The sequence below is a fragment of the Aquarana catesbeiana genome, linkage group LG04 (genome assembly GCF_042186555.1).
Source record: "Aquarana catesbeiana isolate 2022-GZ linkage group LG04, ASM4218655v1, whole genome shotgun sequence".
NCBI lineage: Eukaryota > Metazoa > Chordata > Amphibia > Anura > Ranidae > Aquarana > Aquarana catesbeiana.
In genome coordinates, this window is record NC_133327.1 from 618,168,707 (window position 1) to 618,182,101 (window position 13,395).

Below are 13,395 nucleotides of genomic sequence, written 5' to 3' on the forward strand. Positions count from 1 at the left end.
CTGGCGTGCTGTGTTCTACACAACTTTTTACGGCAACATTCTGCCAACTATGCTGGCTCAGTTGGGCCTGAGGCCGGAATTCCGAATGAACCAACCCTGACGGCGCTTGAAAGTGGGCGTCCTGGCTTGCCCCCCCTGAGTGCCCGTGAGGTCCATCTAAGATACCTTGAATACTTTGCGGGTAGGGGGACCATCAATATGCCAGACAATGTCTGAAACCTTTTTCAAATAAAAAATCATTTTAACTACTAAAATCTTTGGTGACATTTACTGCTTGTGTTTCTTTTAGCTGACCCTGACAGAAATGTGGTGAGTCCTGAAAATGGCATGATTGTGTAACATTACAAAGCACTGTTGGGTGTTATTTACTAAAGGCAAAGACACTTTGCACTACAAGTGCACTTGAAACTGCACTTGTAGTGCAAAGTGGATTTTACCTTAGGAAATAACCCCCATTGTCACAGTAAACACCAATTAGAGCACAACAAAAGTTTTGGACCGTTGAAACAATAATCCACACATTCTTAATTATCAATCTTTTTAATCCCAGCACAATCACATGTGCATTTGTAAAAGGTTTTTAAAACAAACCAACATGTTTGTTGTATAACAATTTTTGGGGTCACATTAGGAAAAGTAGAAATGTCCATTTAAGATAAAACAGGCATGTTTAAAACCAACAAGAAAGACACAAATCTTGAACTTACAAAGTTCACATTTGGTAGAACTTGAAGGCAATATCAGACATGAGTATTTACAAACTGTGTTTGATATTGCGTTCAGATGGGGTGAAGTCACCCCAGGAAAAGCCAAATTTTGAAGATGCACACAAATTGTCGAATGTCAACATGTGCTAGCTGCCATCATGGGGGATCAAGGGACGTGTTTTGGGGATGCAACCCCTTCCTCACAGCTACTTTATTATTGAGGAAGGGGTTGCACCCCCAAAACGCCTACATTGATCTCCCGTGATGGCAGATAGCACATGTTGACACACTGTGTGCATCTTCAAAATTTGGCTTTTCGCAAATAGGTCAAAAAATGGTAGAAATTTTTAGATCACAAAAAGCACAAAAAAAACAAAGGGATTTGGATGGGTGTTAAACTCTCTCTAAAACATCAATGATGTTCTTCATTTTTTTTGAGCATCATTGATGTTTTTAAGGATGTTTTCCAAGTCCCTATTACACCCCATGATTTCCCCGATCAGGATCTGTGCACTTTCAGAGGTGAAATGATCTCGATCCACAACATCACGATCACCTAAAAATATAGAAACAAAAACACACCATGTATTATAAATCTGCCGGCATTCATCTCTTACCTGAGGCTGTGGTCGCAGACACTCACCTGTTGTGGTGCCAGTTTCCACCACATCTCCTTCCTCCTCCTCCTTCTGTTGTCTTTGGTGGGTCTCCACTTCTTCATGAGGTGGGGGGTCTGTGGTCTCCTCGGATGAGGGGTGTCCTCCGAGTCTTTTCTTCCCTATGTAAAAAAAAATAGGTATACTTAGCACACAGATATTTGATGGCAGAAATAGGAATCTGAAACATTGCTTGGAAGTGAGGTACAATTGTCTCTTTTGTCAGAGTTCCAAGATGAAGAAAATTTTGTGTCCTTTGTCAAGCTTGAATACTTACCTGTTTTGTACAAGCTTCACAGATGGAGTCACCCCTATAGTATACACTGGAGCACCTGTGTGGGACCCCCTAAGAAAAAGGGTGTTCTGGTGTCCCACACTAGTGATCCTGTGTCCAGATGTGTAAACAGTTACTGAGTGTCCTCTCCTTACACAGAATCTAGTTTGCATTTCATTCTAGTTACAAACCCAGCTACACAACCAAATTATTTTCTGACAAGTAGGCCATAAAAAATGTTTTCAAATGCATATGGCCAAAACAATGGTGTTTTCTAGGCCGAACGAACAATGTTTCAGACGAACGAATAATGTGCCCATGAACATGAAAGTTGCAATTTTAAATAGTACAACAGTAAAGAAAAGCACATGGAGCAGCACGAACATAATAAACATAAAGAATAGGAACACAGCACAACTACTTACTTTTTTGCAGCACTCTCCTGATCCTTCTGTACTGCTCATGCTCCCTTAATTTGAGGTCCGACCACCGCTTCCTGAGCTAATCCTTGGATCGTCGTACCCCAAAATTCCAGTGCAGACTCTTGACCAGTTTCGCCATGATCTTGGCCTTTCTGACATTGGGGTTGGGGTAAGGTCCATACTTCCCGTCATAGTCGGCCCTCTTCAGGATGTCGACCATCTCCAACATCTCCCCAAAGGACATATTTGATGCCTTAAATCATCTCCTTCTGGATCGGGAGGTTTCAGGCTCCGGGCTTTCCTCCTCCTCCTCCTCGTTGGTGTAATTATCAGACACCTGCTGTGTCTCCGCCATGTGCTCTTCCCCCACTGCGCCAAACGAGAAAGGTCGGGGAATAGACTAAAAAGAACGTCAGGGGCGGGCGGAGTTTCACGCATGTGCAGTGTCTATAAAGCATAACACGCGTGCGTAGTACGTATGATCTGTGAGCGGAGGAAGGAGTAACGGAGGCGCCGATCGTGATAGCGAAGGTAAGATTTAACATTGGGCCTATACTGCTTCTAGATTGAGGCCTGTATTTGCACAAGTTTAGAAGACTTTAGGCTGACATTAGGGTTTGTCTTGTGTAGTGTCTTGCAGTTAAAATGGATATCTTGAAGGATCATGACTTTATGCCAATCTATATAGATATGTTCAGGGAGCTGCCCTGTCTATGGCAGATAAACCACCCTGAATATAAGAACCAAACAAAGAGGAAGGCAGCGCTGGATAATTTGCTGCATTTTGTAAAGACGGTGATCCCCACGGCAGACATCACCTATTTGAAAATCCTAATTGGTGGCCTGAGGAGCACTTATCTAAGGGAGCACAAGAAGGTGCAGGATTCCCAGAGATCAGGAGCAGCAGATGACATTTATGTCCCCAGGCTGTGGTACTATGACAGGCTGCATTTTCTGGCAGGCCAGACTGAACCCAGGCCAGCACTCTCCACTCTTCCTTCCACGCTTCCTTCCCCTCCAGCTGAGGCTTCTGACGTTCAACCTGGGCCTTCCAGGCAGCAACATGTGGAGGAGCCCAGCTTGAGCCAGGTATAGCATTCTTCTAAATATTTCTGGTTGTCCAATCAATGATGTTAACTAGATGTTAGTTTGGAGTACTAATTTAGGATTGTGATTGATGATGCAAAAACTAAAACCATGTCCCTTTTTCATACACAGAGAAGTCTCAGCCAGGAGGTGGCCGGACCAAGCAGGCTGCTGATACCCAGGTCTGTCCCCTCCACCCTCAAAGAAAAAGCGGCAGAAAGAGGAGTAACCTGGAGGAGGCTGCCATAGGCCTTTTTTGGAAGGCTACTGAGGCCCTCAGAACACCGCACAGTGTGGAGGAGGACTTTGCTGCCATAACTGCCTGCAAAATGATGCAGATGGAGGAGGGCCAATGACTCCTATGTGAGTTCTTAATTTTGGAAGCTCTAAATAAGGGGTTGAGGGGCCAACTCACATGTGCAACCCACATTTGTCACCTCACCATAGTCCTCCTCCTCCTTCTCCAGGTCCTACTCCTCCTCCTCCTCCAGGTCCTACTCCTCCTCCTGCCACATCTCCAACACCAGAGCCACAGCCGGGAAGGAAGACCAGAGAGTGATGACCCTGTAGTACCACAGCCTGGGGACATACATGTCATCTGCTGCTTTCATGATCTCTGGGACTTCTGGACCAGACTGCACTCCCTTACATATGGACTCCTCAGGCCACCAATTTTGCTGTAAAATAATTGATGTCTGCCCTGGGGGTCAAAGGCTTCGCCAATTTATGATGTTTATCCAGCGTTGCCTCCCTCTTTGTTTGGTTCTGAGCCCTTAATAAAGGCATTTTTGGTTCAATTATACTCACCTATGTGTGTTTTCCTTCAAAAAGGACAGTTTTTTTGTGAGGAGGCAGGTACATTTGTAAACTACAATGTGAAATTAACAAGAGACACCAACACCAAACAATCTCCTTGAGATTAAATAATACAAGATAATGGTGTTGTGGTAACTTGACAAAACACACACAAAAATATTCTGGAATAAAAAAAATAAAAATAAAAAAAACATCAGTCTTGAAACAAATACAAACCCAACAACAACAAAAAAAACATCAGCCTTGAAAAAAATACAAAAAAAAAAAAAAAAAAGATTTTTGGTCAGATGTGACAAATCAAAATATATTGAGAGAATCACGATAAATAATAAAGAAATAAGTTTGTGAGAAGTCTGTGTGAATATGAGCAGCAAAACTATTTCATTCTACTAGCATTATAAAGAAGAAGAGAGTGCGCTGTATTAAACAATTTTAAACATTGCAGCGTGACGAAAGTGCTCTATCCATTCGGAACGCTAATTTTACCAGACCGAGCTGTTCCGTCTCGGAATTTTTTCTGAGCATGCATGGCACATTGTGCGTCAGAATTGTCCACACACGGTCGGAATTGACGCGATCGGATTTTGTTATCAGAAAATTTTATAGCCTGCTCTCAAACTTTGTGTGTCGGAAAATCCGATGGAAAAAGCCCGATGGAGCCCACACACGGTCGGAATTTCCGACAACACACTCCGATCACACATTTTCCGACCGCGTGTACGGGGCATTAGTATGAGCACCAGTGAGAACACAACCTCATACTCTGTTGGAGCACCAATGAGTATACAACAATAGTACGAAGATTAGTTGCTGATACCAAGAGGAAGTGTCAACAGTGTTTACAATAATATTATTATCTAATATTATTCACAGAACAATTTTTTTAAAGTAGTAATTTTCTAAAAAATATTTATGCGAAAAATGTTTTTGTGTTGATGAACAATCTAAACATCATCAAGAGGTCAATGAGATAAAAAAATTTTCTGGACACCTGGCCTCGAAGAAGGGTGCAATTAGGGCAGCTAAGATAAAACACGAAAGACACATAGCAGAGGAGAGCAAAAAAATCCCAAGAAATTCTTTAACCACCTCAATACAGGGCACTTACACCCCCTTCCTGCCCAAGCCATTTTTCAGTTTTCAGCACTGTCGCACTTTGAATGACAATTGCGCGGTCATGTTACACTGCACCTTAATTAAATTTTTATCATTTTTTCCCCACAAATAGAGCTTTCTTTTGGTGGTATTTGATCACCTCTGCGGTTTTTATTTATTGCGCTATAAACAAAAGAAGAGGGACAATTTTGAAAAAACACAATATTTTTTACTTTTTGCTATAATAAATATCCAATTTTTTTTTTTTTTTTTAACAAATTTTTTCCTCAGTTTAGTCCGATACGTATTCTTCTACATATTTTTGGTAAAAAAAAATTGCGATAAGCGTATATTGATTGGTTTGCGCAAAAGTTATAGATTCTACAAAATAGGGGATAGATTTATAGCATTTTTATTATTTATTTATTTTTTTACTAGTAATGGCGGCGATCTGCAATTTTTATTGTGACTACGATATTGCGGGGGACACATCGGACACTTTTGACACATTTTTGGGACCATTCACATTTATACAGCGATCAATGCTATAAAATTGCATTGATTACTGTGTAAATGTGACTGGCAGGGAAGGGGTTAACACTAGGGGGCGCTCGAGGGGTTAATGTATGACCTAAGGAGGTGATTCTAACTGTAGGGGGAGGGGACTGACTGGGGGAGGTGACCGATCGCTGTCCCTATGTACAAGGGACACGCCATCGGTCTCCTCTCCTCTCTGACAGGACGTGGATCTGTGTTTACATGCACAGATCCTCGCTCCTGCTCTGTTACCCGGCAATCGCGGGTGCCCGGCGGACATCGCGTATGACGGTGGGCGGTGGCTTAGCGGTTAAGTATATAAACAGTAAAAAAGGGAAAACAAACCATATTGTCCCCATAAAGAATGAGGAAGGGCATCTGGTTACAAAGGATGTGGAGATGGCAAAGGTATTGAATTTATTCTTCTCCTCAGTCTTCATGAGGGAATCGGGGGGCCTCAGTAACCAAAACTGCAGTGTTTGTCCTCATGACACATCACAGGAAGCACCCGCATGGCTAACAGAGGACAGAATTAGAAATAGACTTGGGAAACTTAACATTATTAAATCACCGGGACCAGATGGCTTGCACCTGAGGGTACAGTCTACTGACTGGAATGGTACCAGCTGATTGGAAAAAAAGCCAATGTAGCACCAATATTTAAAAAAGGGCCAAAATACATCCCTGGAAATTACAGACCAGTTAGCCTAACATCAATAGTATGCAAGCTCTTGGAGGGGATGATAAGGGTTTTATACAAGATTTTAGTAATGAAAACGGTATCATCAGCAGTAATCAGCATGGATTCATGAAGAATCATTCCTGCCAAACCAATCTATTAATCTTCTATGAGGGGGTGAGCTGCCATCTAGATAAAGGAAGGCCCATAGACATGGTGTATCTGGATTTTGCAAAAGAATTTGACACAGTTCCCCATAAACGTTTACTGTACAAAGTAAGGTCCATTGGCATGGACCGTAGGGTGAGTACATGGATTGAATACTGACTACAAAGGCGAGTTCAGAGGTGGTGATAAATGGGGAATACTCAGAATCGTCAGGGGTGAAAAGTGGGGTCCCCCAGGGTTCTGTGCTGGGACCAATCCTGTTAAATTTGCTCATAAATGACCTGGAGGATAGGGTAAACAGCTCAATATATGTATTTGCGGATAACACTAAGCTAAGCAGGGCAATAACTTTTCAGCAGGATGTGGAAACCTTGCAAGAAGATCTGAACAAATTAATGAAGTGGGCAACTACATGGAAAATGAGGTTTAATGTAGAAAAATGAAAAATAATGCATTTGGGTGACAAAAATTTGAATCTACTCACTAGGGGGTGAACCTCTGTGGGAATCAAGGATGGAAAAGGACCTGGGGGTCCTAGTAGATGATAGGCTCAGTAATGGAAGGGAGTTTAATAAGTCAAGTGGCCACTCACTAAAATTAGAAGAGGTTTAAAAGAGGTTTAACCTTAAACTGCGTAGAGGGTTCTTTACTGTAAGAGCGGCAAGGATGTGGAATTCCCTTCCACATGCGATGGTTTCAGCGGGGGGCATTGATAGTTTCAGAAAACTATTAGATATGCACCTGAACGACCGCAACATACAGGGATATACAATGGAATACTGACATATACTCATACACATAGGTTGGACTTTATGGACTTGTGTCTTTTTTCAACCTCACCTACTACGTAACTATGACAGGTAACAAGTACATTCTCAGGTTTAACACAATTCAGTGCTTACATTATTTTAGCATGTGCTTTGGTGCTGGTTATCAGTGCCAAATACAGCTCATTTTCATAATGTGGGATGTCATCGCAGTAGACAGCTTCTCCTGTTGCTTGTTTCATCGCTGAGAGGTGCATTATGGGGCGCCCCACAAAATCCTCTGGGTCCTGCCCTGCTGGAACCTCCTGAAATGAAAGCAGGTTTAATGATACTTTTCCACTATTCTGGCCAGGATGAGGCAGACTAATAAGGGGACTAAGGGATGAGTTGAGTGGTGCAAAAACTATAAATTTTGCTTAGGTGCTTAGGTGAAATTTGGTTTATTTATAGGGTATTTTTTTTTGTTGGGGGGGGGGGGCAGTTTAGTTTACTTTATTTAGTGTTCTGTATTGCTTTTTTTTCTTATTTTTTTGTGCAATAGATCAATATTTCTGTACAGCTGCTTTAATATATATTTTTATAACTTTTTTTATAGCTTTCTGTTGGTAAAATAGTGACGAAAACATGGGTCTGTTTTTGGTCCCTAAATATCCAGAATAGTTGAAAGAAGCTTCTGCAATCCTCAAGAGCCATTACAAGACCATCACACCCCTAAAAACACTGCTAAAAACAATTTAGCTTTTTTCATTGCCTCCGGTGCATTTTGCATAAATCGCTAAATTTGGCCAAAGTCTTCTTATTGCTGCTGAAATTTTGGAGTTGAAAACTCTCAGTTTCACTCATCCCTACTGGGACAAAAGATAGGCCTTGTTCACACCGCTGGATCGGATTGGGCTCAAGGTAAAAGGGGGGGTTTGGGGGGAGCTGCAGCACAGGTTTTTCACCTTAATGTATAGAATGTCTTAAGGGGAAAAAAACCTTGAGGCTCTGCAACCACTTGAAGTTAGAAGCTGATTGGCTACCATGCACAGCTGCACCAGATTTTGCACTCTCCAGTTTTAGTAAATCAGCCCCACTGTGTTCTCCTGCAATGATCAGACTTGTCCTGACACACCTCCCCTGCACAGCATTTTACTGTGAAGTTTAGTGTTCTGCTGTTTCTCCTCCCCAGCTCTTATACAGATGAAAACAGAGAATATGTGATCATTTATAAAAAAGGGGAAAAAGGTATTTATAATATTTTTTATATATTTTTTTAATCTATACACAAATGTTTTGCCTTTCATTTCTATTTTAAACTTAAAGGGTTGTTTTGCAAGGTGAGAATTTACAATCACTTTAACATTTTCAGTTTCTTATTCCTTAGGTCCCGTTACTACACACACGACGGAATACTCAATTTTTTTACCTGAAACAGATGCACGCTGGACAGTTCAGTTTTGTGGAAAAGTTCAGTGGCACTTTTGTAGTTCCGAGGAACCATCTTTTCAATATTGTTCTAAATCAAGAATATCAGAAACAAAATGTCAGTTATGTCACTACGTCTGAAAAACTTGTACCCCAAAAATTAGCTCTTAACACTTAACTCTTAATACTAAACCTACTGTAATTTCTAAAATGATCTCATAACATGTAACCTCCTCCCAACATTTTCAATCAGTATCTTTCTTGTTCTGTCTATACATACAGCATTTTTTTAAACTTTTTTGGTTCAGTCTGAATATTTGAGTACAATTGCAAATATTTTTTTTACCAATTCACATCTGTATATCCCCTAGGCTCCAGCACAATTTTTGCTATTCTACTATGGGCCTGTTTATTTGACAATAACTTCATCATCACTTAAGATAGTGTAGCACCCTGATGTTTAGGCAGGGTTTCTAGTAAATTTACCTGCCAAGTGTAGTTGCCTAGGGATGGGCCGTTCGGTTCGCACCAGAACTTTCGAACACCGCGAAAGTTCACACTCGAATAACGAACCCCATTAAAGTCAATGGGACCCGAGCGTCAAAAATCAAACTTGCCCATTTTGAAGGCTTATATGAAAGTAATTGGACATACAATGGTTATAGGGGTCCAGGTCCTGCCCTGGGGGACATGTATCAATAAAAAAAAAGTTTGTGAAAAACTTCATTTTTAAATGAGCAAAGAGTTTTTGATTTTTAAAGTGAAAGCATAAAAATGAAAAATTCCTTCCAATATAGTGCCTGGGGAGTCCCCTTAGTCTACCTGTAAATTGGCAGATCTGTACCATGTCTAAAATCTGCAGCAGCAATAATTGCATTTATAAAGCCCAAAAAAATGACATTTTCCTTGCAAGCTGCCTTTATTTTGCTCAGCATCAGCTGGGGAGCCAGTGTGTATGATGAGGCTACAATGTAGCGCACTGGTAACAAGATTAGAGATTTTTTGGATACATTCTGGTGTCACTTTGACTTTGGATAGAAGTAACGGGTGCGTAAAAATTGGTCTTTGGGTGTCGGTGGAGCCTTCCCACCGTAACCCTATAGAGGTAATCTTGATGAAAGCAAAAATTGGCCTTGCTATAAAAAATTGCAACAATATACACCTGTCAAACAGGTGCAGAAAAATGGGTCTTTGGGTGCCGGTGGCGCCTTCCCACCGTAACCCTATATAGGTACTCTTGATGAAAGCAAGAATTGGTCTTGCTGTAAAATATTGCAATGATATGCACCTGTCAAACAGGTGCAGAAAAATTGGTCTTTGGGTATCGGTGGCGCCTTCCCATCGCAAACCTATAGAGATACTCTTGATGAAAGTAAGAATTGGCCTTGGTGTAAAAAAAATGCAATGATATGCACCTGTCAAACAGGTGCAGAAAAATTACTCTTTGGGTGTCGGGGCGCCTTCCCACCATAACCCTATAGAGGTGCTCTTGATGAAGGCAAAAAAAATTACAATGATATGCACCTGTCAAATGAAACCTATACCAAAAACATTCTTCCAGATGAAATGATTGAACACCCTCAAAGCTAGGCAGCCTTGAAGTCCTGCAGAGATTCCACATCCCAACAAGACTTAATTAGTGACATCGGCATCAGGGGCTTCATAGCTGGTAATCCAGGGTTGATTAATTTTTATAAAAGTCAAACGGTCCACGGAGTCTGTGGACAGACGCGTTCTATGATCAGTAGCGAAACCTCCTGCAGCACTGAATGCCCATTCTGAAAGCACGCTGGATGCAGGGCAGCCCAACAACTAAATAGCAAACTGGGCAAGTTCTGGCCAGTGGTCTATTCTCATGACCCAGTAAGTCAGTGGATCATCAGCTGGAAAGCTCTCCATCTCTGTTTTGGCCCAGAGGTAAAGGTCCACCATGTGATGCAGACGTTGCTGATAAGATGTGAAAGCTGACAGCCCTGGGCGGTGAGGACTTAAAAAATTCCGAAATGCCTCACTTAGGCGGACGCCTTCTCCAACACTCCGCTCCTCTCTTGACCAACAGAAGACTCAAAAATACGTTTTCCACGACACTGTAACCTACTGGAGTCAAGAAAAACGTTCAATAAAATCCTCTTTAACGTGTCCTCAAGAGATTTTATTTTCTGCCCTCTGTGTGGGGATGGGATATGTTCTGAGACCTTCCCCTTATAACGGTGGTCATCCTTCTGCTTTATGCCACGTATTCTTGGGTCCTTTCGCAGGCTTTAAAGCATGAGGTTGCCCATGCACCTCAAATTTGCCGAGGCTTGAGAAGCAGACTCCTCAGGGTCACTCAGGATGACAACATCTGGAACTTCCTCCTCCCAGCCACGTACTACTCCCAAGGGTCCTGGGGATGGAAAGCCATCACTTACAGATTGACGCATGTTTTCCTCTTCTTCGAAGCCTATGAAAGTGCCAGAATCCTCCTCCTCATCCTCCTCCCCTCTCTCCTCCTGTGTGTTCTGTGACATAGGAATGATGGTGTCTGGATAAAGTGGGCCTCGAGAGGAAAGGAAGTCCTCCTCTTCCTCCTGCTGCTCTGCCTCCAGTGCCCTGTCCATAATGCCACGAAGAGTCTGCTCAAACAGGAACACAACAGGAATTGTGTCACTGATGCATGCACTGTCATGGCTCACCATCCTTGTGGCCTCCTCAAATGGTGACAATACAGTGCATGCATCCTTAATGATCAGCCATTGGCGTGGGGGAAAAAAGCAGAGGCGTCCTGAGCCTGATATTGTGCCGTACTCGCAGAGGTACTCGTTGACGGCCCTCTGCTGCATGTATAGCCACTGCAGCATTGCCAAAGTCGAGTTCCACCTGATGGGCATGTCCCAAATCAGGCGGTTTACAGGCAGATGGACATCCCACTGAATTTCAACCAACTGAGCACTGGCTGTGTTTTACCACCTGAAATGGCTACAGACTCCTCTGGCCAGCTTTAGCACATCTTGCAACCTTGAGTACGTATTTAGGAAACGCTGCACCACCAAATTGAGGACATGTGTCAGGAAAAGTTCCATCCCCTGGTAATATCTGTTATTTGGCGTGCAGTACTGAGGTCCACCAGAATGTGTCTCCTGGCAGTTTGGAACTGTCAGGAGAGCTTTTCCCTGCTGATGTTATGTCATCTTTGGGCCACAGTATTGGCGTCCACCAGCAGATGGATCTTGGCAGTGTGGAGCAGACAGCACCTCCTACAAACAGGTGTCACTTGAGGCCAGTTACAGGCCTACAAATACCCGGCAAGCACTCATGTGTTTGCCTTGGCTTCATCCTTGCGCCCTGACCTGCTCGCTTGTGATCTGATCCTGATTCTGAACCTGTTCCTCTGCCCTGAGCCTGTGACCCGTGTATCTGATCCTGTCTCCCTGTCCTGATCCCTATCCTGTCCCATCTGTTACCTTGCATCCCTGCCCTGCAGTCTGATCCATCCATCCTCTCCCTGTCCTGTGTTCCTTACCCCATCTGCTATTCTCCCTGTGTATGACCTTGGCCTGGCTTATGTCTATGTTTCAGGAACATCCCTTGTCCATCTGTTGATCTGCTGTGTATGACCCTGGACTGGCTATCGTTTATGATCCTGGTATTTCCCATGTATTGTACTTATCTGTCTGTTATTTGTGGGTCTCTGTTGGTTGGTTATTGTGTCATATTGGAGGTGGTTGTACTTATATTATTCACTTACTTTAATAAATCATTTATATTTTCACTTACATGTGTTTGGTGTTCCTCTGTAGCTAACCACGCAGTTCTGGTCACACCTGGTACATGACAGTAAACCAAGGCCATCCCTGACCAGAAGTGGCTACACAGAGGAACCATCTTGGTTCAGGTTGCTTGCTGCAATTCATTCTGATGTGATTTGTTATTATGCTCTGCTGGCATCAGAGAGTAGTGAATATCTCGGCCAGACACTGAAGGAGTGGACCAGTGATCAGCTGCTAGAGTCTCTTGGGTTGATCAGGGTTGTATGCTGTTTGGGGATGTTCAGCCTTTAATTCAAATCTGCACAGAGCTGGCTTTGCCCTGCATCCCAGAGGGCCAGGATGATTTTTCTCCCCCTTTCAGTATTAATCAGGTTGATTGTGTACAATCCCTTGTCAGACAGGCAGTATGTAACCTACAGTTTGTGCAACCACTACTTTTAGCATGGTCCGGTATTTTGCAATCAACCCCAGCTAGCCCAAACAAACCATCTCTGCTGCCAGACACCTGCCTGCCCAAGAGTCTTATTCCCCTTCACCCATGGCAACCTCCGTTACAGCCCAGTATACCCTGCTTCCCACCAAATTTCAATACCCTGTCTCTACCCGCTGCACTTATCCTGCTTTTAACCCACCTGCCTCTTCTCTGCTACCTACAATTTCCCCACAAGAACTTCCTCTGGCCGCTGTTCCCTCTTCCTTGCCATATCCCAGCCCTTCTCTTCAGCATGCCTCACCTCCTACCTACAGTCCTGCAGTCACCTACAGTTCTCCAGCAGTTAAGCCAAAGAAGAAAATGAAGTTCTTTCCAATCCACCTTCCAGTAACCCAACCTGCCTACACACCAACCAAACTGCGCCAGTCTGCTTGCATGCCAGCTGAACCTGATATCCCACCTGATTCTGCCAAACCTCTGCCTGCTATCCAGGCAGTGTCTCCGCCTGAAGTTCCTGTGCCCCAGTCTTATGTTCCTGTGTCCATGTTCCAGTTCGATGTTTCAATACCTGCCGACCAGTCTGATGTGCCTACTGTTCA

At 43.1% G+C, this 13,395-nt stretch overlaps 1 protein-coding gene across 2 annotated transcripts in view; it reads right to left on the reverse strand.

Moving 5' to 3' along the window:
* Nucleotides 1–13,395, reverse strand: part of XDH (xanthine dehydrogenase) — a 195,238-nt gene that overhangs the window by 59,726 nt on the left and 122,117 nt on the right. For both annotated transcript variants that reach the window (XM_073628291.1, XM_073628292.1), the window contains exons 16-17: nucleotides 8,616–8,705; nucleotides 7,343–7,512 (exon numbers count right to left, since the gene is read on the reverse strand). In XM_073628291.1, the coding sequence (XP_073484392.1) occupies nucleotides 7,343–7,512; nucleotides 8,616–8,705 (260 nt within the window). The remainder of the gene's footprint in view (nucleotides 1–7,342; nucleotides 7,513–8,615; nucleotides 8,706–13,395) is intronic.